This window comes from Mustela erminea, chromosome 18 (assembly GCF_009829155.1).
Source record: "Mustela erminea isolate mMusErm1 chromosome 18, mMusErm1.Pri, whole genome shotgun sequence".
In the NCBI taxonomy this organism is placed as follows: domain Eukaryota; kingdom Metazoa; phylum Chordata; class Mammalia; order Carnivora; family Mustelidae; genus Mustela; species Mustela erminea.
Window position 1 is genome coordinate 32,343,140 of NC_045631.1, and position 25,475 is coordinate 32,368,614.

General features: G+C 42.3%; 1 protein-coding gene across 3 annotated transcripts in view; it reads right to left on the bottom strand.

Moving 5' to 3' along the window:
* Positions 1 to 24,424, bottom strand: part of TOM1L1 (target of myb1 like 1 membrane trafficking protein) — a 56,643-nt gene extending 32,219 nt beyond the window's left edge. For 2 of the 3 annotated variants that reach the window (XM_032319778.1, XM_032319777.1), the window contains exons 1-7: positions 22,930 to 23,078; positions 20,452 to 20,536; positions 18,589 to 18,667; positions 10,883 to 11,032; positions 10,139 to 10,264; positions 8,646 to 8,750; positions 7,342 to 7,458 (exon numbers count right to left, since the gene is read on the bottom strand). In XM_032319778.1, coding sequence (XP_032175669.1) covers positions 7,342 to 7,458; positions 8,646 to 8,750; positions 10,139 to 10,264; positions 10,883 to 11,032; positions 18,589 to 18,667; positions 20,452 to 20,536; positions 22,930 to 22,987 — 720 coding nt within the window. In that variant the 5' untranslated portion in view covers positions 22,988 to 23,078. Of the gene's footprint in view, positions 1 to 7,341; positions 7,459 to 8,645; positions 8,751 to 10,138; positions 10,265 to 10,882; positions 11,033 to 18,588; positions 18,668 to 20,451; positions 20,537 to 22,929; positions 23,079 to 24,352 lie in introns of those variants that run through there. The other variant, XM_032319779.1, reaches the window with a different exon arrangement.
* Between the last annotated feature and the right edge of the window lie 1,051 nt (positions 24,425 to 25,475).

Sequence of the window (25,475 nt, forward strand, 5' to 3'; positions counted from 1 at the left end):
ATGCCACTACAGCATATACTTTAAGATGGTTAATTCTTTTTATTTCTTCGAAAAGATTCGTGAGTGAGAGAGAGAGCACATGCACATGTGTACACACAAGCAGGTGTATAGGCAGAGGGAGAGGGAGAAATAGGTTCCCCGCTGAGCAGGGAGCCCAATGTAGCTGGATCCCAAGACTCCCAGATCATGACCTGAGCTGAAAGCAGACGCTTAACCGACTGAGTCACCCAGGTGTCCTAGTTGATTCTTTATTGTGCGAATTTTACTTAAATTTTTAGAAAAAGCGAGCTGTATAGTTTTTGGTTTCCAGCACAGTATTCTACTCAGGAGCCTGAAAACCTTCCTGATAACAAAATACCTAAAAAAAAAAAAAAATGCTGGATATAATATAATGCTATTTTAACATACATGCCTAAGCATTCAAGAAAAAAATGAGAAACCCTCAAAGGCTGAAAAACCATATAGGACCCCAAGGATAGGAGAGGCAATAAAGGTACAGGGCTTGAAAGCACCCAAAGATACAGTAACTTTGAGAAGCTGGAGGCTATCAAGATGGGATGATGGATCAAAAAAGCCCATACACAGCTGGGACACCTTAATAGCTAACCTATATGTAATATAAGAAATATATATATTGGTTTCTGACCCTCGTTCCTGACACAGAGCTCCTAAATCCCTGGGACTTCCCTGTGTGATAGGAGCATCTTAAGTTCTAATGAAGCAACCCTTGGTGGGCTCCTGGAAGGGGGCTGGTCACCAGAGAGACAAAGCCACAATCAGAAGCTCAGAACTTCACCCCTAGCCTCCATCTTCTGCCTGGGGAGAGGGGCTGAAGATTAGAGGTAATGGTCAACATGTCTATGTGATAAAGCCTCCGCAAAACCCCAGAACAAGAAGTTTAGCAGGTTTCCAGGTAGGTGAACACATCTACATCCCAACTCCCTGGGTACTAAAGCTCTTGGCAGCCTTCTGGACCTTGTCCTATATATCTTTCACCTGACTATTCATCTGTACCCTTCATAACACCAGCAAATATAAATGTTTCCCTGAGTTCTGTGAGGCATTCTAGCAAACGGTCCAACCAAAGGAGGGGGTTCTGGGAACCCCCAGTTTACAGCTTACTGGTCAGAAGTATGGAATCCTCAGATTTTTGCAACAGGCAACAGGCACTTCAATGGGGATGGTGTCCCAGGACTGAGCCCTTCCCTGGTGAGGTCTGTGCTAACTCTGGGTAGTTAGTGTCAGAACTGTCTAATGTGAGGTGGGGGGGGGAACCTCTCACACTTGATGTCAAGAAGTGTCGTGAGAAGAGAAATAGTTTTCTTTTATGAACTAATTGAGTGTCCAAGAAAAAGATTTCAATTCTTGTGAAAAGAATGTAAGATGATCACTCCTCATGAGATCTCTTTGTGTTACTAAAGAGAAACATAAAAAGAAAAATAAAGTTACACATTCAGTAGGATCCATACAACAAGCTGGTCAGGTGCCAGAACGCATTCAGCTTCAACGGCCCATGAGTGGTATTGTAATGTTGATTTACACCCCAAGTCTCCTTATTATTCAAGGCAACACAGAGCCCTAAGTGCTGGCATCCAAACAGCATATTAGCATCATCCTTGCAAAACGCAATCAAACATCTGTACCCGAGGACTCTGGCCCAAAAACCATTTCTGTGTTCTCCAGGATGGCACACAGTATAAAGCTGGATTCGTTTATTTAAAGGGGATGTTTCAGCGTACATTTTTAATGATGGACTGTTTGCCACAGATGGATGAAGAGAGGAGAAAAGTCACAAATCATGTCACTTTAGAAGCTCTGGAAAGCCTGGGAAGCTCGTGTGGCACTGGAAATACTGCTGTGGCCATTTCTGAAAAATACTATTCATCCCATGGTCTTACTTTGATGTTTAATTTTTAAATTTTAGTTAACATGCTTATTACACATCAGGAGTCACAAAATTTATTATCCATAGGGGTGCCTGGGTGGCATGGTGGGTTAAAGCCTCTGCCTTCGGCTCAGGTCACAATCCCAGGGTTCTGGGATGGAGCCCTGCATCGGGCTCTCTGCTCAGCAGGGAGTCTGCTTTTCCCTCTCTGCCTACTTGTGATCTCCATCTGTCAAATAAAAAATCTTTAAAAACAAAAACAAAGCAAGGGCGCCTGGGTGGCTCAGTGGGTTAAAGCCTCTGCCTTGGGCTCAGCTCATGATCTCAGGGTCCTGGGATCAAGTCCCGCATCGGGCTCTCTGCTCAGAAAGGAGTCTGCTTCTCTCTCTCTCTCTGCCTGCTGCTCTGCCTACTTGTGATCTCTATCAAATAAATAAATAAAATCTTTAAAAAAATAAAAATACAAACCTTTTAAAAATTTATTATCTGTAAAAACTTCAGTGGAGGATTTTTTTTTTTTTAAATTTTAAAGATTTTTATTTAGTTATTCGATAGAGAGAGACACAGTGAGAGAGGGAACACAGCAGGGGGAGTGGGTGAGGGAGAAGCAGGCTTCCCGTGGAGTAGGGAGCCTGATGCGGGCCTCAATCCCAGAACCCTGCGATCATGACCTGAGCCAAAGGCAGACACTTAACCACTGAGCCACCCAGGTGCCCCAGTGGAGGATTTTTTTAAAAAGGATTAATACATAGGAACTGTATTTAATGATTAATTTTCCTTTTCGTCTCCTAATTGGATATATTAATACTACCTTTGTTAAGTATCCTCTTAGCTCTTTATTTTATACATATAGAAGCAAAGCCCAAAGATAACAAATGATCTGTCCAAAGCCAAGAAACCCAAGATTCCTTAGCAAAATGAGGTGAGGTTCCATTGTAAAATACTCTAAAAGTAATACACTTACAGCTTCTGATCTAAAATATTGATTTGTTTCTCAAGGCATATTATGCTGATGTTCTGTAGGACGCCAACATGCTCAGCAATGTAGAGTCTCTGGTCAAATACATTTGTAAAAAAGACTCTGAGGGACCTTTACTATACTAAGAAGCTTTATGAACCTCCAGGAGGAGAAATATAATAGGTAGTTTTGCAAACTTATTTGACCACAGAGGTCATTTCCCACACACAGAATGTAATATAAGATAAGTGGTAAATGATGTCTTCAACTGTTTCCTAGAATTTTGTATTACTTCTTTAGAACTTATCTCAACATCACCACATGAATCTTTTAAAAATCTTATCAAGTTACTTTTTTTTTTATTTAAAAAATTTTTTTTTAAAGATTTTATTTATTTGAGAGAGAATGAGTGAGAGAGAGCATGAGAGAGGAGAAGGTGAGAGGGAGAAGCAGACTCCCCAAGGAGCTGGGAGCCCGATGCAGGACGAGATCCTGGAAGTCTGGGATCATGACCTGAGCTGAAGGCAGTCGCTCAACCAACTGAGCCTCCCAGGAGCCCTCTTATTGAGTTATAGTGTCCTTCAGCTTCTACCCCTTTAGGGTTCCCTTCTGCCATTGTAGTGAGTAGAAAGTCCTCAATTACCTGCACAGACCAGATCTGACCACTCCTCACTTGGGGCTTTAGGTTCTCAAGCTGTGGTTTTAAATCCTCTTCTTATCTCTGGGTACCTGAGAGGTACCACAAACTCAAATCCATTAATAGTGCGTAGGGGGTGGTGCAGGTTCCTTAAGAGGTTTATCTGACTCCCTAGGAATCTCTGGAAGTGAACCTGCACAGATATAGCTTAAGACACAAACTTTTAAAAATTTTTAAAAGATTTAATTAATTTATTTTAATTTATTTTTATTTTTTTTTAAGATTTTTTAAAAATTTATTTGACAGAGAGAGATCACAAGTAGGCAGAGAGGCAGGCAGAGAGAGACAGAGAAGCAGGCTCCCTGCGGAGCAGAGAGTCTGATGCCGGGCTTGATCCCAGGACTCCGAGATCGTGACCTGAGCCGAAGGCAGAGGCTTAACACACTGAGCCACCCAGGTGCCCCAAATGAATAAAATCTTTAAAAAAAAAAAAAAAAAGAAGAAGAAGAAGAAGCTCTTGCAGGGACCCCGATGGGAGACTCAATCTGCCCAGGATCATGACCTGAGCTGCAGACAGTTGTTTAACTGACTGAGCCACCCAGGTGCCCAAAATGAATTTTTTATAAAAGATTTTATTTATTTGCAAGAGAAACAGAGAGAGAAAGACAAACAAAGCACAAGTGGCAGCGGTGGTGGGGGTGAGGGCAAGGGACAGAGGGAGAAGCAGGCTCCCTGCTGAGTAGGGAGCCCAGTGAGGGGCTCAATCCCAGGACACTGAGATCATGACCTGATGCAAAGGCAAACCCTTAGCCGACTGAGCCACCCAGACACCCATGAACTTTTTTTTTTTTTTAAACATTTTAAAAATTTAAAAACCTTCTGAGTTCATAGGTGGCATAAAAACAGACCAAGGCCTGCATGTGGCCCACTGGCCACAGTTTGCTAACTCCTGGATGAGGGGAAAGCACCACCCATGACATCGAAGACTGCCCACAGGAGTGCTGCGGCAGAAATCAAGGAAAAATGAAGGATGGATACGCCACGCCCAGAGACTACAGAGGCTAGAACAAAATCACACAAAGGGCAGCTAAGAGAGAGCTGAGGGTCGGCTGTGAAACAACCAGGCAGGACAAGCAGGCCCATGCCTCTCTCCACATCTGAGACCAGAGAGCTGAGACAGGAGTATCTCTTGCCAGGTGGGAGTCATGCTTGGGTCAGAGACATGGGGTCTTACTTCCAGTTACTGGTAGCATGAACGAAATATAGGAAGTATATAACTCAGAAGACCAGCTACCAACATGTCCCATCCAGCATGATCCCCTGCCAATCCCGCACACTCTGAAAATGGTACCAAGCACAGGTCGCTGCGAGTGTCCTCCCCACGGGCACAGGTGAGCTGTGTCACACAGAATGCAGGCTGATGCCAGGGAATTGCACCCACAAATGAGTTCACTATCAGCAATCCAGCACATACCTGAGGAATGTAACTGAAAGAAGTGATTAAGAATTTGCAATCAAGAAATGAGAATCTATATAGCAAATGGAAAAAGCAACTTAAAAATAATTACTATCCTTAGAAGAGGGCATATCCATGAAAAAAAAGTTACAAAAATCCAAACTTTAACAATTTAACAATTTCTAACTATCTTAGAAGAAGAGGGCATATCCATGAAAAAAAGTTACAAAAATCCAAACTTTAACAATTTTTTTTTTTAAAGATTTTATTTATCCATTTGACAGACAAGAGATCACAAGTAGGCAGAGAGGCAGGCAGAGAGAGAGGAAGGGACGCAGGCTCCCCACTGAGCAGGGAGCCCGACGCGGGGCTCGATCCCAGGACCCCGGGATCACGACCCGAGCCAAAGGCAGAGGCCAACCCACTGAGCCACCCAGGCGCCCCAAGAAAACAATTTTTTAGAAGATTTACTTATTTGAAAGAGAGAGAAAAAGAGCGGGAGGAGGGGCAGAGGGAGAGAATCTCAAGCAGACTTCCCTCGGAGCGAGGAGCCCCATGCAGGGCTGGATCTCACGACCTCAAGATCATGACCTGGGCCAAAAGTTGGATGCTTAGCTGACTGATCTACTCCAGTGCCCTGAGAAAACATAGTTTTTGAAATAAAATGTTCATGGGAAGGGCTGAAGAGACAAACTGATGTGAAAACTTCAGAGAAATGCATGAAATGGAGAAAATTGCCTAGAACTACAACACAAAATAATGAAGAGAAAAAGTATTTAAAAAATGTTGAGAGAGAAGAAAAATACAACTGGAAGCTTTGTCATCTAAGAAAAGTTGCATATGAAGGGACCACATGGTAGAAAAGAATTACTTGGAAAGCTGAGAATTTCCCAGAATAAAAATATCCAGACAGGAATAGGGTAAAAAGGCCTATCATGTTCTAAGCAGGATAAATAAAGGGAACACACACAGGCACATATAAACAGATATCCCTAGACATATAGTGAAATTTCATAAATATTAAGGTAAACAGAACTCATAAATGCAATAAGAAAAAAAACTTTTTATAAAATACTTTTTATAGAATCAGATTAACTCACACTTCTCATCAGCACCACTGGGTGTAAGAGAACAATGGAGCAGTATTTGGAAGGACTGAAGAATTTTGTCCTGAGAATTTTGTGTCTAGCCAAACTATTAGCACTTGATATGGCAGCAAAAAGACACTTTTGGACATGCAAATGCTCCAAGTTTACCACTAGTAGTGATTCAATGACATAGCAGGAATATTCAAGTAGTAATGTTGAAAGAGGAAATTTTTACCATTTATTTCTCAAGTAAGCAATGATCAAGAACAATGTTACCTATTAATAGTCTTAGAAGTTAAAGGAACGGGAACAGCAGCATGAGCAGTGGGGAGTGGGAGTCAAAGAATGTAAAAATAAGATAAAATTCTGTAACTTGGTGTGGAGAAAAAGACTTAGAAACTGATTTTCCCCCCTCTAAGTTAATGTGTTAATGTGTGTTCTGAAATTTAAAATTGGAGGGGGGGTGGTGCTTGGGTGGCTCAGTCGCTAAACATCTGCCTTCGGCTCAGGTCACGATCCCAGAGTCCTAGGATCCAGCTCCCTGCTCAGCAGGAGACCTGCTTCTCCCTCTCCCACTCCTCCTGCTTGTGTTCCCTCTCTCGCTATCTCTCTCTCTGTCAAATAAATAAATAAAAAATCTTTAAGAAAAAAGAAAGAAAAAAAATTTAAATTGGGAATTAGAATTATTAGAGGGATATACAGACACAGGGAAACGTCTAGGAGGGCCATGGTTTCAGCAATAATGAACTACCAGTGGTTTTCCTCACATGCACATACAGGTACAAATGCACTGTTCATGTCTTCTTCCACAGAGTGAGTACTGCCTTCATCTAATCCTCTCCAAAATCCTTCACCACTCTCCTTGTACCCCCACCCCCTGATCCCAATGCATGATAAACAAATTTCTATTTCAGCATCTACAATACTTAATTTAAACTGGCTGTTGACAAAACTATCTTGCTCACTAGACATAAGTTCCTTGGGGACTAGTTCAGTCTCCTCATTTCTATATCTTAGCACCATTGTTGTTACTCATTATGTTTGCTGAGTGGATGGATATAAAGACAACTTGTGCATATTTAAAACAGCGACTAACAGAGATTATACATGACCAAGACATTGTTAAATCATTTATTGTGAGAGATTAAGAACCATGCCTAAGTAACAATTACGTTTGTGATGAAGACCTCCTCACATCTCCTTGTTAAGTTTAGAAATCACCGAAGATTAACTAGACAATATTAAAGTTATTCTTAGAGCCTTGAGATAGAAGACACCTAAAAAGACTGTGTGACTGTTCTTGAAATCATACCACACCTGTAGAAGCTCTATGTCTTCACGGTTTTCAGACCCAGGAACATTCTCCATCAATATGGCGGACATCACTCTCACATTCATTTTCACCATATCCAATTCACTGTGCAACTTTCCAATCTGTGGGGAGCAACACAATCACAAGTGTGACATGAAGAATGGTTACCTTGTTTTCTGCTACCAAGGAGATATTTTCTAGTAGAAAAAAGACTTTTTCGAATTTAATATTTCAAATTTATTTAAGTATCTAATTGTTTAATAAACGTACAATTTGTTACCTTCTGAAAGGATTTGAGATCTTACATAACAAATTTCTAGATTCATGCTAGAAATATGCGCTAAGAAAGTTAAAAGTGAAAGGGAAAAAAGTCAGATTAGAATCAATATGGAGAAGGGAAAAGGTGACTATAGTAGGAACCTGGACAAAATGGCAAATATTAGTGGCAAAACCAAGGGGGGAAAAATGAGCATTTTCTACTTCCCATGGTGTTAGAAAAGAAGAAAAAAAAATCAAGAGAAAAACACTTTTTTTCTCCTTGCATTAAATTCTAAGAGGAATCAATCACATGAATTTTTATAGAATATGAATAATAATACAAAGTCTTAAATGGCAGTTCCTTCAGAGCAGAACATAAATAAGCATCAGTAATAACTGATTAGCTGGACGTCTGATAAACAGTTATAAACAAAAAAAGCAAATGTAAGTCAGTTGGCACAATTAATGCCAGTAATAAGGCTACCACTTACTGAGCTCCCTGAAATGAGATACGGACAGTCCTATGGAAAGCAACAGGAATCAGCTGGTTGACACAAGATCCATTCCACAGCCCAGTCTCCACAAAGACAAAGCCACTAGCCAAGGACAATGGCTAAGAGCTTGGGCTTTAGAATCAGACAGAATCCAAAGGATTCATTCGACTTTGAACTGAATGATGATTAAGTCATATACTAAGCTTCAATCTTCTCCTCTATAAAGTGAAAGTAATAATGTGCCCCTACCTCCTAACGCTGTTAAGAATAAACAAACTGTAGGGGCAGCTGGGTGGCTCAGCTGGTTAAGCATCCAGCTCCTGGTTTAGGCTCAGGTCATGACCTCAGGGTTGTGAGATCGGGCTCTGCGCTCAGCATGGGGTCTGCTTGGGACTCTCCCTGTTCCTCCTCCTCTGCCCTCCCCCTGCACGCATGCTCGCTTGTGCTCTCTCTTGAATAAATCAATCAATCAATAAAAAGAAGAAGAAATAAACTGTATATGCGCTGCTGGTAAGTTAGAAAGGGTCGTCAATATATATAATTGTCACTGTTGTTACCTGTTCTGGGACCAGTGTGAGAGTAGAGCTCTTGGGAACAATAACAGAAGAAAGAGCTGGGGCCGTAGGAATAGACGTTGATGGGTTCGAGGAGATCTGAGTGGCCTATTAATGTGAAACATGGAAGTATTACTACTGGAATGAACACAGCCACCCCAAGCCTAGTTTTTCCATTCAGATGGCTCAATCACTTCTCTCAACCCAAGGTCTTGGGTAGAGGGTGTCAGCCCAGGGTCAATTGTCAAGTGTGCAAACTGCCCAGAATTTTTTGAGAAGAGTGCTATTAATGTGCCCATAATATGTAAGTGTTCAATAAAAGGTGGCTGTTAGAATTAGTAACTAAATTATAATTTAATAAAGTGCTCTTAGCTTCAAACAAAGATCTATAAATAAACTGCCATGTGAGATTATTGCTGCCCTTTCTTTGGGTTTTTAAAAAGAAATGCTAAGTCAATTCATGTCAAGTCTTTTTAGGCCACAACTGGAAAGACACCTCCTTCTCCCCAATGAGTGCTTCTCAAAGTCAATGCCTCATTGACAATATTGAGCAGAGAACCTGAAGCACAGGGCTCAGGCCAAGGTTTTGACATTACGTCCACAGAAGTCACCTAGAAGTCTTGTAAAAATGAGAAGTTCAATTACCCCAAATCACATAACAAGGTCCTAGACCACTACTATATTTCATCTTGAAAGAAAGACTAAAAGGGGCATGGTGAACAGATTCATGGAAGTTACGAGGTTGGGGCAGGTGCCTATGGGCCAGGGAAGAGACTGCACAAGTAGAAGTGTGAGCCTTCTGGACAAGGCCTCCACAAAGATCAAGACTTCTGGTACACACCTGAACTGCTTTTCCATCAAGGCAGGATTCACTGATCTACACAAGGGAAGAATCACTGTTTTCACATTTTGGAAATAAATTACAGAGTTAAGAGCCGAATGACAAACAGTACTCAACGTATTATAAGTTCAGAACCTTATTTGCAAAAATTATTATTTAATACACGACTCCCCATGGTAGAGATCCCTGCCTGTCTAGCATGAGTTCTTTCCTTTGAAAATTGTCCCCTCCTTGGCTCTTACAAATGATTTCCACCTGGAGCCATCATGTTCTTATATGACCTCAGTTAATTTGTTCAGAAGTAGGAAACTAACCTAGGTTGGTCCCTTTTCCAAGATTTTTGAGCTTGGAATCTGAAAAAGCTAGAGATCTTACATGACAATTTTAGACCTATGTTATCTACTATGTGGAGCAAGCTGGTCTGTAATGAGAGACAAGTCGTAAGACATTTGAGTGGTTGGTTCTCTGTTGTTTCAAAGATCCAGCTAACACCAACCTTCTTGTGGCTTGGTTATTTTAGAAGATATGGCAATGGCCTTCTCATAAATTCACCTTTTTGCCTAGAATGGACAGAGGTAGGATTGTCCCTTTCAAAGAGAGAAGACTCACAGCATATACTATCTGATTCTGTATGAGCCCAAGAAAGGTGTCCTACCTCTTGTCTTGCTGTTTCAGCCTCTGCCTCTGAGGGAGGAAACTGAACACCTTTCTTGAGAAGGTCAAGATACACTTCTTTCACTTCGCTGACATCCACACCTCCTGGGAAACCTTGAGACCAAGTCTGAATTCAAGAGATGGTTCCAGAGTTAAAATAGTAACAAATCAAAACAGAATTTTTAAGCTGGTGACAGAAAATGAGAAACTGACAATTATGTATCTTACTCAGAAAGAGAAAGCTGGTTTTGAATGCCAAGGACAAAAATGTACATTTTCAGAGACTAGAAAAACAATATATTTTAAATCAGCAAATTCCCATGCCTTAGAATTTCAAAGAAAGCCTGGAATAGGTACTTATTATTTTCTTCACTGTACTGAATCCACAATTAATAGACAGATTCTAAAATAGCATCAGTATTTCCTTTGCCAAATAAATTGAAAAGCAGTCCGTTGTGTACTCTAGAACACAGTTTCCATGTATGTCAAATAAATGTACACAATACTCTCTTACCTGACATGAACAAGATAAAAACTGAGAGAAAGTAGGGAGATAACTACAAATTCCTCAGAAAAAGGGCACTATGCCATACCAAGAAATTATCATGACTTGGAAAATGAAAGAGTAAAATGCTCCCTGGTTTGATCCTAGGTTTGTAGAGGATCACCAAACCGATTGCGAGGTACATAATTAGGGCTCTAATCTTAGAGGTCTACCAACCCATAAGGCATACAATAGACTTACCTTAATGAAATTCAAGATTCTATTCTGAATGTCTAATGGCAAGTTGTATCTGGGGTTGAGCAGCTTAACAAGACTATCTTTAATGAATTCCTTCTTCACAATGAGAGATTGGAAACTTGGACCACAGTTCTGCGTACACATGTCAATAAGCTAAATTAGACAGAAAAATTAAAATTTAATTATATCTCTGGCAAAACCACCTCCCAAATAGAAGATAAAAATGGCTAAGTAATGATTTCTACCAGCATTACAACTAAACAGGATTTAGCGTCTACTAAAATTGACGGCAAAGCTTTAGGTTCTGGGAATGTGAGGAAATACGTAAGGCATGAAGGAAGAGCTTTGAGGACAGACTTCTTGGGGAGTCAGGACACCATCATTAGAGCATGAACAACAATACAAGGTAGTAAGTGCCAAGGACCAAATGGGAAGTGGTAAAGACACATGGGCTATAGGCTAGGTGACAGTGTCCTTGCTTTTCCAGAGAGGTTCTGGTACATTCCTGTTGTGATGGTTTTATTAATGATGATACTCCTTCCACTGTCTACTATGTCCTGGTCTGGATGATAAATTGCCCAGTCACCCTCATTATAGACCTTTACGGGTAGACAATTAACCAAGGGATAATTTAGGGCCAGATGGTCTTAAGACTTTTGGAGAAAGCTGGTCCTAAGCTGGGTTTTTAAAAAATAGTTAAGTACAAAGGTGTGCAGAGCTATATTCTAGGCAGGTAAGTGGTATCTAAATGAATGAGTCAATGAATGCATGAAAGCATTTAAGCTATCAGGAGGACAATGAGTACTCTGGTTTGTAGGGGCTTCTTCACAGAGGCAGACTAGACACACTGGGAATTGTCTTTATCCAGCATGGATGAAGTGTGGAGGGACATTATACAGACTTTAGAGAAATGTGTGGCAGTGAATGGGAAGAGTCTGGCCACTGCACTAAGAAGCCAGTGAAGGGTTCTGTTAAGTTTGTCACCATTATACCTCATTCTGAACTTGAGAGAAAGGTTTATAAGTGCAAAGTAATACTCTGGGAAGGTTTTCAAGCAGCGCTCTATGAAGGGGACCTGGAAGGATGGAGAATCCAATAGGGACCCACTAGTCCTAGACCCACTAGAACCAAGGCAGAAAGGCCTAAACCAGGGTGGTATGGGTACGAGGAAAGTAAAGACAGGAGCGATTCATGAAGGCAGAGCTTTACAATGGACATGTGTTGGAAAAAGGATGGTTAAGCCACTGTTATTCTGTAGGACACTGATGGCACCTTGGATGAAAATTTGGAAGCGGATCAGGTTGCAGGCTTGGTCTGGGGTAAAAATGATGAGATAAATTTTATTATTTATTATTATTAATTTTTTTCTTTGGGGAGAGAGTGAGCATGCGAGTGGGGCAGCGTAGGAGCACAGGGAGAGGCAGAGAGAGAATCTTAAGCAGGCTCCATGCCCAGCTCAGGGCTCAGATCTCATGACTCTGAGATCATGACTTGAGCTACAATCAAGATTCAGACACTTAACTTACTGAGCTACCCAGGTATCTCAATGAAGTGAATTTTAGATATTTTGAGTTTCATAATACTTCGGATTAAGTGTCTGTATCCCTCCCAAATTCGTACATTGACATTCCTAATCCCTAATGTGAGCGTATTTGGAACTGGGTCTCTTGAGAAATAATTAGATTGGGAGCGTGTAGACCTGAGGCAAGAGATTAGTGTCCAAATAAAGAGGAAAGATGAGCTCTCCTGGCTGTGTGATGATGCAATGACAAGATGGCCATCTACAAACCAGAAAGTAGGCTGTCACCAGACACGAGATTTGCTGGCACCTTTGCCTTAGACTTTATAGCCTCCAGAACTGTGAGAAGTTAATGTCTCGTTTATACCCAGTAGTAGGTGGTGTTTTTATTATAGCAGCCCAAGATGATGAAGGCAAAACAGATGGTGGGACATTCACGTAGAGATGTTTAATAGAGCTATCTTTGAACAGCTCCAGCTTAGGAGGGAGGGAGCCTAACATGAGAAACCAAGGCTGCATGGGAACAGCAGGGAAGAATGGCTGGCACACTAGGGCTCACCTACCACACAGGCCAGAAGAAAACTATGAAGGCAACCAGAGAGCAACGAATGGAAACTAAAGCATAAAATATAGAGAACATAACATTGGGAAAGTCAAAAGAGGGTAGTTTCTACAAGGATTGTGTCAAAACAGCTAAGGATGTGCAAGGAGAAAAAAAACTCAGCTAGGTCGGTTATTGGGGTCATGAGTCCCACTAGTGGGGTTGAGGGGACATTTTTTCAATCAAGCAACATGAGCAGAAATCAGGCTAAGAAGAAATAAGTTGGCATTGAAGAAATGCATGCAGAATGTGGACTTCTACAAGTGATCTAAAAAACAGAGTTAAATCTATCTCCTGTGCTGCACACTTCTCCAATTAGAGAGGTCACAGAAACCATAATGCAACCAGGATAGGCACGATCATCTCTGCAGAAAAGCCTCCCTGAAAATGGACTCTCCACCCTGCTCTGTGCTGTATCCCTAGAATAGCAATACAAAAAGGTATGAGAGCTGTGGTTTTAAGGGCAATGTGGCTAAGAAGGCAATCAGAAAATACAGAAATGGAACACATGGGGCTAGTTATCCAAAGCACAGAAAATATTTATTGATTTTTAACAAGTGTAGTACTTGTTCTTACCAGTTTAAAGATTATTTGAGTGATAGAGACAGAGAGTACGTGCATGAGCTCGTGCACAAGTAGGGGGAAGGGGCAAAGGGAGAAGGATTCACAAGCAGACTCTGCACTCTAAGTGCAGAGCCTTATGCTGGGCTCGATCTCAAGACCTTGTGATCACGACCTGAGCTAAAACCAAGAGAGGGATGCTCAACTGACTGCACCACTGAGCACCCCTGAAATACAGAAAATATTTAAAGTGAAGGAAAATAAAAACAAAATACGAAACCTGTTGAGATGAGTATTTGAAGGCAAGTTGTTTAGAGAAAGTTAAGTTGAAAAGTTGAGTAACAAATGACATTTTGCTGGATGCATTGTGATGAGTTATTAGCTGAAATGCAGAGAGGAAAATAATCCCTAGTTCAATGGGAATTTATGGAAATACTTCATCCACTCCATCAGGCAGCCTCATCAGAGAGCCCCCATGTCTCACTTTCCCTAATGGTAAGACGAATGGGGAGTTTCTTGCCAAATATTTCACAAACCGATTTTTATCTTTGGATCACTGAGATTTTATGGCAATAGGTATCATTCCCAGGAGGTTACATGCATAAAATCAGAGAGTCAACATGAAACGCTGAGGAAGTTAACATCTGGAGATCACAAATCACAGCCCTTTGTGTTTTCCCACTGGAATCTAGAATTTCAGGACTCATTACTTCTAGCTCACCTCTTTCATTATGTCACTGGTACCTCTTTCACCCCACAACCCACAGAGATAAGCACTAAAATCTATTGTGGCAAATTGGAAAAATTAATACATTGCTTTTATACATTTAAAAATTGGACTTTGGTAGATTTAGGTGTTCAGATAACCTATCTTTGGAAATAGGACAACCAAGACACCACAATCTCAGGTGGGATAGGGAACCCAGAAACCAAGGGACCATGATAGACTAAAGAGAGTAAGACTTTACAGTCAAAGAAAGGCAATTATCATATGATCTCCCTGATATGAGGAAGTTGAGAGGCAACGTAGGGGGTGGCTGGGTTATGTACACTGGGGAAGGTATGTGCTATGGTGAGTGCTCTGAAGTGTGTAAACCTGGCAATTCACAGACCTGTACCCCTGGAGCTAATACATTATATGTTAATAAAATGATGAAAAATTTTATTTATTTATTATTATTATTTTTTAAAAGATTTTATTTATTTATTGCAGAAAGGGAGAGAGAGCACGCACAAGCATAGGCAGGCAGACTGGTAGGCAGAGGCAGAGGGAGAAGCAGGCTCCCCACCAAGCAAGGAGCCCAGTGTGGGACTCGATCCCAGGACGCTGGGATCATGACCTGAGCCACAGGCAGCTGCTTAACCAACTGAGCCACCCAGGTGTCCCGATAAAAAATTTTAAAAAAAGAGAGTTAAGACTTTAGGCCTCACTAATCTCCTCACTCAGAGGTTGCTTATTGTTCTAAGCCTTGGTATTCTTATCTGCAAAATGGGCCATGATACCTCCCTCTAGAGAGTTCTTTTAAGGCCTAAATGAAATATAATATATATGAAGAGCCAGACATCCATCAGGACTTAATGGTAACTGGTTTTTTTTTTTTTTTTTTTTTTTTAGGATTTTATTTATTTACTTGACAGACACAGATCACAAGTAGTCAGAGAGGCAGGCAGAGAGAGAGAGAGAGAGGAGGAAGCAGACTCCCCGCTGAGCAGAGAGCCCAATGTGGGGCTCGATCTCAGGACCCTGGGATCATGACCTGAGCCGAAGGCAGTAGCTTTAACCCACTGAGCCACCCAGGCGCCCCTAATGGTAACTATTTTGATCATCCATTTCCAGATAATTTCCTATCAGGAGAGAATCTGTTGATTAGCTGATATATGTATTCTTCTTAGAAAGACTGGAAAATGAGCTACTTGGTAGTTTCAGTTCTTATAATAAATTTTTTTTAAATTTTTTTTTTGAAGATTTTATTTATTTGTTTGACAGAGATCACAAGTAGGCAGAGAGACAGGCAGAGAGAGAGGGGGAAGCAGGCTCCCCAGTGAGCAGAGAGCCCGATGCAGGGCTTGATCCCAGGAGCCAAAGGCAGCCTGAGCCAAAGGCAGAGGCTTAACCCACAGAGCCACCCAGGTGCCCCTATAATAAATTTCTAAACCAAGCGCAGTAAACAAGGCTTTGGGGCCATCCAGAGTGGAAGACCCCACACCAAGTTATGGTCACACTAGAGGATGAGCTCTCTCTTTACACATATTCTGAAGCCCCCACAGCTCACCACCTCAGTGCTGTTCCACAAAGGCCCATTAATTAATTGATTTCTGGGAACCTGTTCAACAGCTTCCCACTTTACAATACTAGTGTCTTGCTGAGACTTATCACAATTGCCTCATTCAAAGGGTTAGCTTCCGGCTAAGACTTACGAAGCTTGGTTAACAAACTGCTTTCTAAAAAATAAAACTATTGGCTTCTTGACAAAACTTCACCAACTGATGGTAGGAAGTCACAGTGTAGTCCAGTCCCGTCAAAGACCTAATCAAAGCTAATAAGTCCATGGAGAAACCAAATGACATATAATTCAAAGAACATTTATAACTGACTTTGACAGAATCTCATCACTTCAGAGTAATAAAATGTCGTATTTGGGGATTCAATTTTAAAGAATTGATTGGTAAACATTTAATTGCTTTGACAGACATTAGATGATTCTTTCTGTGACCAACTTCCCTATAAGTAAGTCTGGCTTAAGTTAATATTAAAAGTCCATTCTGAAGCCATAAACACCTCTGCCATGCAGTGAGTAGTCAGAGGTGAGACGACAGGCAGGTATGCAGGAGGCCATCAAGAGTCAAAGGGCTATTTAAAGAAAACCCAAGGGGCGCCTGGGTGGCTCAGTGGATTAAAGCCTCTGCCTTCAGCTCAGGTCATGATCCCAGGGTCCTGGAATCGAGCCCCACATCGGGCTTTCTGCTCAGCGGGGAGCCTGCTTCCTCCTCTCTCTCTCTGCCTACTTCTCTGCCTACTTGAGATCTCTGTCAAATAAATAAATAAAATCTTAAAAAAAAAAAATAAAGAAAACCCAAGAAGTAGGTACCTTAATGAACTCTGACCCTAAAACTGAGGAGCTAATCCGATCCCCAACCCATGACTCTCACCCTTATTTTCGTACAGGTTTTAGATTTGCTTTTTCTCATGTTCTGGTGTGTAAAACACAAGGTGGAAGACATACAGTTAACTGAGGGGATAGGTAATGGGAATGGGTCACTAGTAAGGCTTCGGAGATCAGACTACCTGAAGGGAAGAAAGAATGGGAACCCAAAGAGAAATGGAGGGCCAGAAGAGACAACACTCTAAAATAACCCTGCTTTCCTCAGGGTAGGGTCCCAGCTAAGTATCAGAAGAAGGAACCAGGATGGAGAAAGACAGGGAGACAGGATTAGAAGCAAGCACAGAAATGCTAAGAAGTCTGGGTACCACAAGAAAGACACACCCAGTATACAGAATAAACAACTGTAAGAAGGCAAAATACCACAGGCTTTTAAAACATGGGTAGTATAAATTCATCTTCTGCCCTTATCTCCTTCAGTTAATACTCCAAACCTTCAGCAACCTTGAGATTGCCCAGATCCCCTCCATTTTAGGGCACAGCTACATCGCTTTCTACCCCAGTTCTACAGTGTATTCCATTAGCCCTGGAGTCTTCCTGGATACCAGGAGAGTGGGACAGGGGCTGAAGGATAATCAGCTCAGTCCCTGATACACGGATGTACCAGGTCTTGCACCAGGTACTAAGGAGGTGAAGATACCGATGAAACACAGCAGTCATTCTTCAGAGAAGGATGATCCATTCTGAGAAGCAAAGTGGTATGACATAAGGGCCTGGGATTGAGCGTCAGAGGACCGAGTTGATACTTGCCTATGCCTCTTAAATAATGGAGGAAAAGAAAACCCCGCAACCTCATGGAGGCTCAGTTTCTTCATCTGTGAGTTAAGAACAGAACGACTCCAAAGGGTTGGCAAGAGCATCCATGAGGAACCAAAGGCTTTCCCCCATTATCCACCCACAGTTCCGGTAGTTCTACTTTAGCGCTTACTCATCTCTCAAGTTCTTCCATTCTGGGACCTCCCTGAGGTGGCTGCTATGAGTAAAGGACAAGGGAGAGGTTAAAATTAAAAAAGAAACAAAAAAAAAAAAAAAAAAGGAAAAGGTCTCTAAAACTATGTTCACATCCTAACTTGAAGGGTTTTTTCAGAGTTAGCATCAAGACCATTCAATTTATTTCATTTCTTCTCATTCTGTTACTCTCCCAGCAAGATGTGAATGTTCTTCCCCTATGAAACTCAAACACTAGAGCTGTGCGCACCTCAGCACCACCTCAGTCCTCTTGAAACACACACCCAGAGCCCCTAAGGGAGGGTGATCCTGGCTAGTTGGGGCCCTAACCTTGTGGTGGCAGGCAGGGTTGGCAAAACATACCATAGTAAAAATGGCAACTCAGCGAAGTGACTGAAGAGGTCATATGGTTGAGGATGAGGGGAAAAACAGGAATGGATCCGTTAAGTGCCCACACCCAAGTCATAAACAATAAAGTGTACAGCACTGTTTAAATCAACAAAGAACGGTCTCTGAATTATATTCTGCAGGAGAGACTGGTTGAAACTTAATGAGCTCCCAGTACCTCAGAATTCCACAAAGCTGTTCAAGTGAGGTAAAAAGCTAACAGGGAAGCATTTTCAAGACTTCAGTTCTCCTCATGGGTAACACATACACAGACTTCTTGACTGGCTCAGTTTTGAATGACCAGTTCCCATCTCCTGATCAGGAAAAGGCTGATTTTCTAGGAACACCCTCTTTCCAAGAAATTAAATGCTGTGACAATCAGCAAAACTCTCTCAATTCTGTAATTCTCAAGTTTTAATTCATACTCTAAATAGCTTTTTGCTGATATATGTATTTTTTTAATCTAAAACTAAAAATGTGCCTATGGCTTGGGAAATCCTAGAGTCTTGATTATAACATTAAAAGTACTTACTGACAAGGTGAGTTGGATTTCTTTATGATTATAATTTTTGGAAATCCTTTTCTTCAAAGCTTTTATGGCATCTTTTGGCCTACAGCAATAAATACAGTGAAATCATCAATTAGGCATTGCTGAAAATAAGCACACTCTTTGAAAAGTAATGTGCATTGTGGAAAGAGGAGTAGCTAAGGAGAAGACCAAGGCCCTGATTCTGCAACACCTACCACCTTGAGAGAATCAAACAGAATATTTACATAATAGTATTACCTAGAAAGCACTACATGTGAAATGCAGTCATATCCCTATCCCTCTATCAATGCACAAAACTGGTTTACAGGAAATGGAATTCCCAAAACAATGAAGGTTACCATTTTCGAGTAAGACTATATGCTGAGCACCCCCCAAGGTAGGTGATATGGGAGGAGTTATGACTAATTAGGTCAACTACCATTTTACATTATAAAACAAAGGATTATGTAAAAGTAGAGGATCAAAGTTTACTTTGAGGTGGTAGAAAGGTACAAACTTCCAGTTATAAGATCCATAACTCCTGGGGATATAAGGTATAATATGATGACCATAGTTAACACTGCTGTATGGTATATTTGAAAGTTGCTAAGAGTAGACATAAAAGCTCTCACCACAAGGAAAAAAATTTTTTTTGTAACTATATGAGGTGACAGATGTTAACTTATTGTGGTAATCATTTTATAATACATGTAGGTCAAATCATTATGCTATACACTTTACATGCTAATTATATCTCAATAAAACTGAAGAAAGAATACAAATCCTTTTTACATATTACCTTCCAATTTTGTCTGTGTTTGTATGGGTAGAATTTCTATTATGTGACAATTACACATGCTTACATAGAATTACAACTATTATAAATATATAGTTATTATCTACATTTCTAAAGAATTGCATACAGAACCTAATATTAAACTCTTAGAAAAGTTTAGAATAAAGATACTTTTTTGAAAGGAAAAGTTTTATTTTGAGATTCTGTTTTTGCATTATCAACGAAGAAATTAGTATTATCCATGAAGAAAAGTTTCAGAGGAACCAAATATGGTAAACAACATTACAGGGAAAACAACATAACCGCCTCAAAGAACTAACCTTAATACACTCAATTAATATAGTCAATAATTAAATGGAATGCTTTCTTCATCAACAATCAACATAAACTAGACCAAACCTTTTTGCTATCAGTTATCACTTGAATGTGCTCAGGAAAATTAACAGAATTGTATCCCTTACAACAAATTGTAATTAGACTAAAATCACAAATAGTTGGCCTTAATGATTTTTAAAAAATCTTTAATTCCTTGAAGTTTAAGAAGTGTAACAAAAGATAGAACATTATTTAAGAACACAGCATGAAGGTGGGTGAGTGAACATTAAGAAAAAATTGTGTTATAATGAGGAAAAAAAAAGATTGCTAGATTATTTCCTGGTTAATAATGACAACTGCGCGGGAAAGGTCACCACCAGGAGTTCACTAGCTTCTGGATAGTATTTTTTAGTTATAGTAGCATAAAATACTGGCAATCAGAGTAGGGAGAATTTCTAAAGAAGGAAACAATTCTGCTTTCTTTAAAGAAAAAGAAATTGGAGCTTCACAAAGACAAAACTTATAACTATTAAAGAAAAGGCAAAGAGAAAAATTATAATGGATTCTCAGATATTCCACATGCTGAAATAAGCAGCTGTTTTTATGTTTTCACCAGACAGGTCTTTAAAAGATAGTGATGCCCTAGGGGGGAATGAAAACACTCAACAAGAAAACCAAAAAGCTTAAGATAAAAAGTGCTGTGGTTCTGATGTTTCTTATCAGAGACAAATGCGTGTACCACACACTGTACTCACCCATCGTGGGCAGTGTTAATAATGTCACAGATGTGCATAAACTGGCCCCAATCTTCAGTCTGAACTCCAGCAAATGTAGCCTTTTCTGCAAAGAAAAAGCTCTTGTGTTGAGTCTGAGCTACAACAGAATGAAAAATGTCTGGGCTTCCTGAAATAATCTGCCTGGGGTTCACTAACAAGTACCATTAAGTTTATATTACCAAAAGGCAAAGAGGGTTGTTTTTTCTTTTGTTTTGTTTTGTTTTGTTTTTTTCCTGAGCAATTCCCAGTAATTTGGGAATCAATCAGAACTCAAGTTCAGAGTGCTACCATTACTGCAGTAATGAATGACCAATTAATAAAAGCTGCAGACACAACACCCAGCGATAGGGCCAGGACCGGTTGGCTAAATGTCCATTTGCTGGCCTTTCTGAAGACAAGCCCCTATCGAGCAGCTACCTACAAAGTCAAGTGCATAGTGCAAAGTATTTTATCTTATGCAACTTCATTTAACCCACTGTGATAGATGGTGAAACAGAAGTTCAGAGAAGTTAAGGAAATTACCCAAGGTTACACAGCTAATACAAGGTAGAACTAGCATTCTAATTCAAATTATTTAACTTTAAAAAAAAAAAAAAGTCATGGTGGGGAGATCAGAACTGAAATTGTCTATGTCCTTGAGAATTAGAGCAAGGTCACTCCTAGCACCTGAACTAACCAAAGCTACCCCAGGCAGACGTGAATGCTTCTGAAACCCAAACCATCAGATATTTTCCCCTCTCCACACATTCTCCTTAAGAACACAAAATGCCACCTGGAAAGAGTAATAGAACATAACCTAAATGAACTTAATATAGTCCCTTCATCACAGGAGAAGATCCTCAGCACAAAATCATCAGGTCAGGTAGGGAATGGAGAGAAAGTTAAAAAGGATAATGAAGAAAGAATAAGACTCAACACAAGAAAGAATAAGAAAGGATAATGAAAGAATAGGGTTAGGCTGGAAGAACCCCAAAGCTTAGCCTGCTTCCGATCTAGGAAAAGATCCGGCATTCCAAAGACAAATCTGACTAACTTTGTGTTGTATAGACACACCTTGTTCCTTCTGCCAGATTCCCTGTTCTCCATTCCTCACACTTCCTCCCACCTTCCCATCTTCCTAGAAAACTCCTATTCATCCTTCAAAAGCCATGACAAAATTTCTCCCTTTCCTAAAGTTTTGAGTGTTTTGCAGTTTTCTTGCATTGCAAAGGTACCATACTGTAGTTACTACATAACTGTGTCCGTCTTCCCTACGAGATTGCACATTCCTAGGGTTGAGACCACGTCTCATCTTTGCTTCATCCAGGGCCAGGCATATACTGACAGTGGGCAAATATTTACAGTATTAGATAATTCATCAGCCTATGAAGATGCAGTCTAAATCTATTTCTGCTCAAAATTCATTTTAATATCCATAGGAATACAGCCGGCCACAGTTTAGAAAGCATTTTGCCCCTCAGTGATAGTCACTCTCCCCATCTTCCAAAGATGGGAGAACCTTATGAGGTTCAGGTTCAGTGGTGTGTTCCCTGTTAACTGAACTGCAGGCAAAACTGTCCAGACCTGAGTCTCCCTACTGTAACCGCCAGGTTCTCAGTTCTTAGGATTTCATCACCCCCACTAAGTTCCTGACATTATCACGCTTTGCTTGGCACCCACAGGCACTGTGCCACACCCGGTTCCCGAGGGAGGATTGGAGGAGAGCAGAAGGAAGGGAGCTCCCTGCTGGTCAAAATAGTCCAGTCCCTGGTTTCTGCTTCCCACCTGCTTATTCAGAGCCACAGAAGACAGGACACAGGCAATTACATGCGTGGTCCCCCCCACCCCGCGGCCTCTTGTGACCCCCCTGACCTGACTGCTCCCCGACTCCCCGCTTGCTTCCTTCACCCCAGGACTGGGCATTTTCATTCTTTTTGTTTACCCAGAAAAAGTAACTCAGGTTGTTAAGGGCTCGACGCCAAGAGAGCACTGGTTGAAAGGGACCTGCCGCTCCCAGTGAAGTCACATCACGCAACCTCCCTGCAACCTTCCCTGAACCCGTCTTTCCCTCCCCCGTAAAACAGACAGGGCCACACTCGGCCCTCCAGGGAGTAGCGAACTTGACCGACAACTTTCTTCTGGCTCAGAAGTTGACCCTTTCTCCTCGCACAGGCCGGAACACTCCACACCTGAAGCCCGTGCGTGCTTCACCTGTTCGGTCCCACGCCCCAGGAAGCACCAAAAAGGCAGGCAGATTTTAAGGAGGGGTTCCAGCGGGGGGGGGGGGGGCGGTCAGCCATAAAGAAATGCCTCAAAGGGGCCAGCGATTGGGTGGGTGGGATTCGGGTGCCCTGGGAAAGTTGCAGGGGGAGGGGAAGGATTTCCTCAAACTTGGACGAGGCCGAGAATGGAGTCAAGCGGGAAGGGGACCCCGGGTCCCCCAAGCCTGCCCCGGCGTCTCCCTCTCCCGCTCTTTACCTATGAGGTGGCCCACGGAGGTCGCATAGGGATCCCGGTGACTCTTCCCAAACGCCATAGTAGCCCCCACCGAGCCGGGCCCAGGAAATCCGCCTCCACCGCTCTCGGGCTCCCGACTCCACCCGCTCGGTGCCCCTGGCTCCTCCTCTTCGGCCCGGCGCTTCCCGGGCTCTGCAGAGGCTGCGCGACCTGCCCGACCGCTGCGGGGCGCCGGGCACCCGGCGTGGGGCGCGGGGGCGGGGACACGGGGACGCCCGCGCACCTGCCACGTGCCCCGCGGGAGCGGCGAGGAGGCGGCGCTCCGGGCCGCCGGGGGGTGTGGGCGGGCGGCCGCTGCGGCGTGGTGCCCGCGGGGGAAACAGCCGGGCTCGCGCGGGGTCGGGAGGGGGGACCCGGGCGCGGTTGTGGTCCCCGCGGAACCGGCCGCAGCTGGGGGGGGGGTCACAGCTTGGGGATGAGACACCCGTGCTCTGACACCGCCGTCTACTGGTCAAGTTACTGCTCTTCTCGGCGCCTCCTGCTCCCCTTTGTAGAGAAGGAAATGCGGGGTTACTAACACAAATCTCAGGATTATGGTGAGAATTAAGGATGTAAACCGCTTAGGTCGGTGTCTGGGACCCACAAAATAAATATTTAACCACGGAATGAATCGAGTGACTAGAACTACTTCCTACCCCCTCCCTCACCCCCAGATATCTTGAGGTGTGTTCCTTGTCCTTTAGAGGAGGTGACACAGGGGAAGAGGGATTGGCTTCGAATGTAGGGACGCCCCAGGAGCCGGCGTCCTTTGTCTCGCCTCTATTTCCCCCGAGGGACTACAGGGCGCCGCCGAGGAGGCTGTGGGTTCCTAACCCTCCCTCCCTCCTGGGAGCTGTGTTTTCCAGTAAAGCCGAGGAGAGGAGAGAGGGGCTTTCCTCCGGCTCCGGCAGGGAGTGTGTTTGGCTGCAGAACTGCTTTGGAATGTAAATCTGAGCCTGAGCAGTCCAAGCCCTTTCCAGCTGCCTTTCAGAAGCGGAATTTCTTTCCTTCTCCTGTGCATTCGATTAACATCTGATTAGCCATGTTAACCATCTCCAGTGATGCCAAAGACTGCTCAAGTGTCACAGGTGATGGGCTTCCTGTCCCTCCGGACATTGCTTTTTGCGGTCAGCTTGGGCCAGTGCTACAAGGCCTTCTTTGGCCTTGGAAATAGTGACTAAAGAGATCAAAGAGGGCTTGTTCTGACTTACGCCCTTAGTCTTAAATTTTAAAATAGAAGTCAAAACCAATTGTAGTGGTGCCAAGGGGTTAACCAACTGGTTTTTTTCTTATTTCTGTTATTGCAAATTTTTCTTGACCTAAGTGAGCCAATACCTGGGATTCTAAAATCTAGAATGAAATCTCTTTATTGTGATGGCTTTCCTTTTGATGGGTTTGGTCCTACCTGTAACCGATCTTCTCCACCTGCTTATCCAGGGTGAGTGGCTGTTTCAGATGGTGCCACTTAGCCACTTCCTTAGTCGTAACTACAGCCTGCTGACACGGTTGAAAATCTCTTTTGTGACATCACCCCACCTAATCTCCAATCCATGTTTTAGATTCCAGAAAGATACTTTACCTTCTCTGAACCCTCAATCAAACAATCTTAAAGAGAAAGTCAGTTTTCGTGTAGGCTGCTGGTGGTGTCAGTGGCCTTCCAACAGGGATTGAGAACTAGGAAGGAACCAACCATCTGGACAGATTTTTAACATAATTCTGCTACTTCTTATGGGAGAGATTTTTTTTTTTTTTTAATTTTCTTGTGTTACAGAATTGAGGCACTTAGAACAGGAGAAGTTACACCAAGAAGTATGTTCAGGATGTTATGGCTAGGTAAATGGAACCAGGATCTCAGCTATGCCTGGGGAGAAGTGTTTCTCTCCCCATATACGGATGTTATGGTGGCTGCAGTCTCCTTTCTCTGTGCTCCGCGACCTTCTGCAAGAACTCCCTATGTCCTAGGGGTGCAAATTAACTCAGGCAATGTTAATATGGTCTGGGAGCAGGACAGTAGGATTCACAACCAAGCTAAGGTCAGAGAAAGGGGCAGAATCCCAGAAAGAAACAATGGTAATATTTCTGGATACCAGAAGCAAAACTCTTACCAAAATTTCTATTCCAAAGAACACTTTTATTTTATTTATTTTTTTAAAGATTTATTTATTTATTTGAGAGAGAGAAAGAGAGAGCGAGCATGACAGGAGAGAGATCAGCGGGCGAAGGCAGGGAGTCTGATGTGGGACTCGATCCCAGGACTCCAGGACCATGACCTAGCCGAAGGCAGTTGCTTAACCAACTGAGCCACCCAGGTGCCCCAAGAAGTAAATTTTTAAAAAAGATTTTGTTTATTTATTTGACAGAGAGAGAGAGGGAACACAAGCAAAGGGGAGTGGGGGAGGGAGAAGCAGGTGCCTCGCTGAGTAGGCAGCCTGATTCCGGGACTCTGGGATTATGACCTGAGATGAAGGCAGACACTTAACAACTGAGCCACCCAGATGCCCCCAAAGAACACTTAAAAAAAAAAAAAG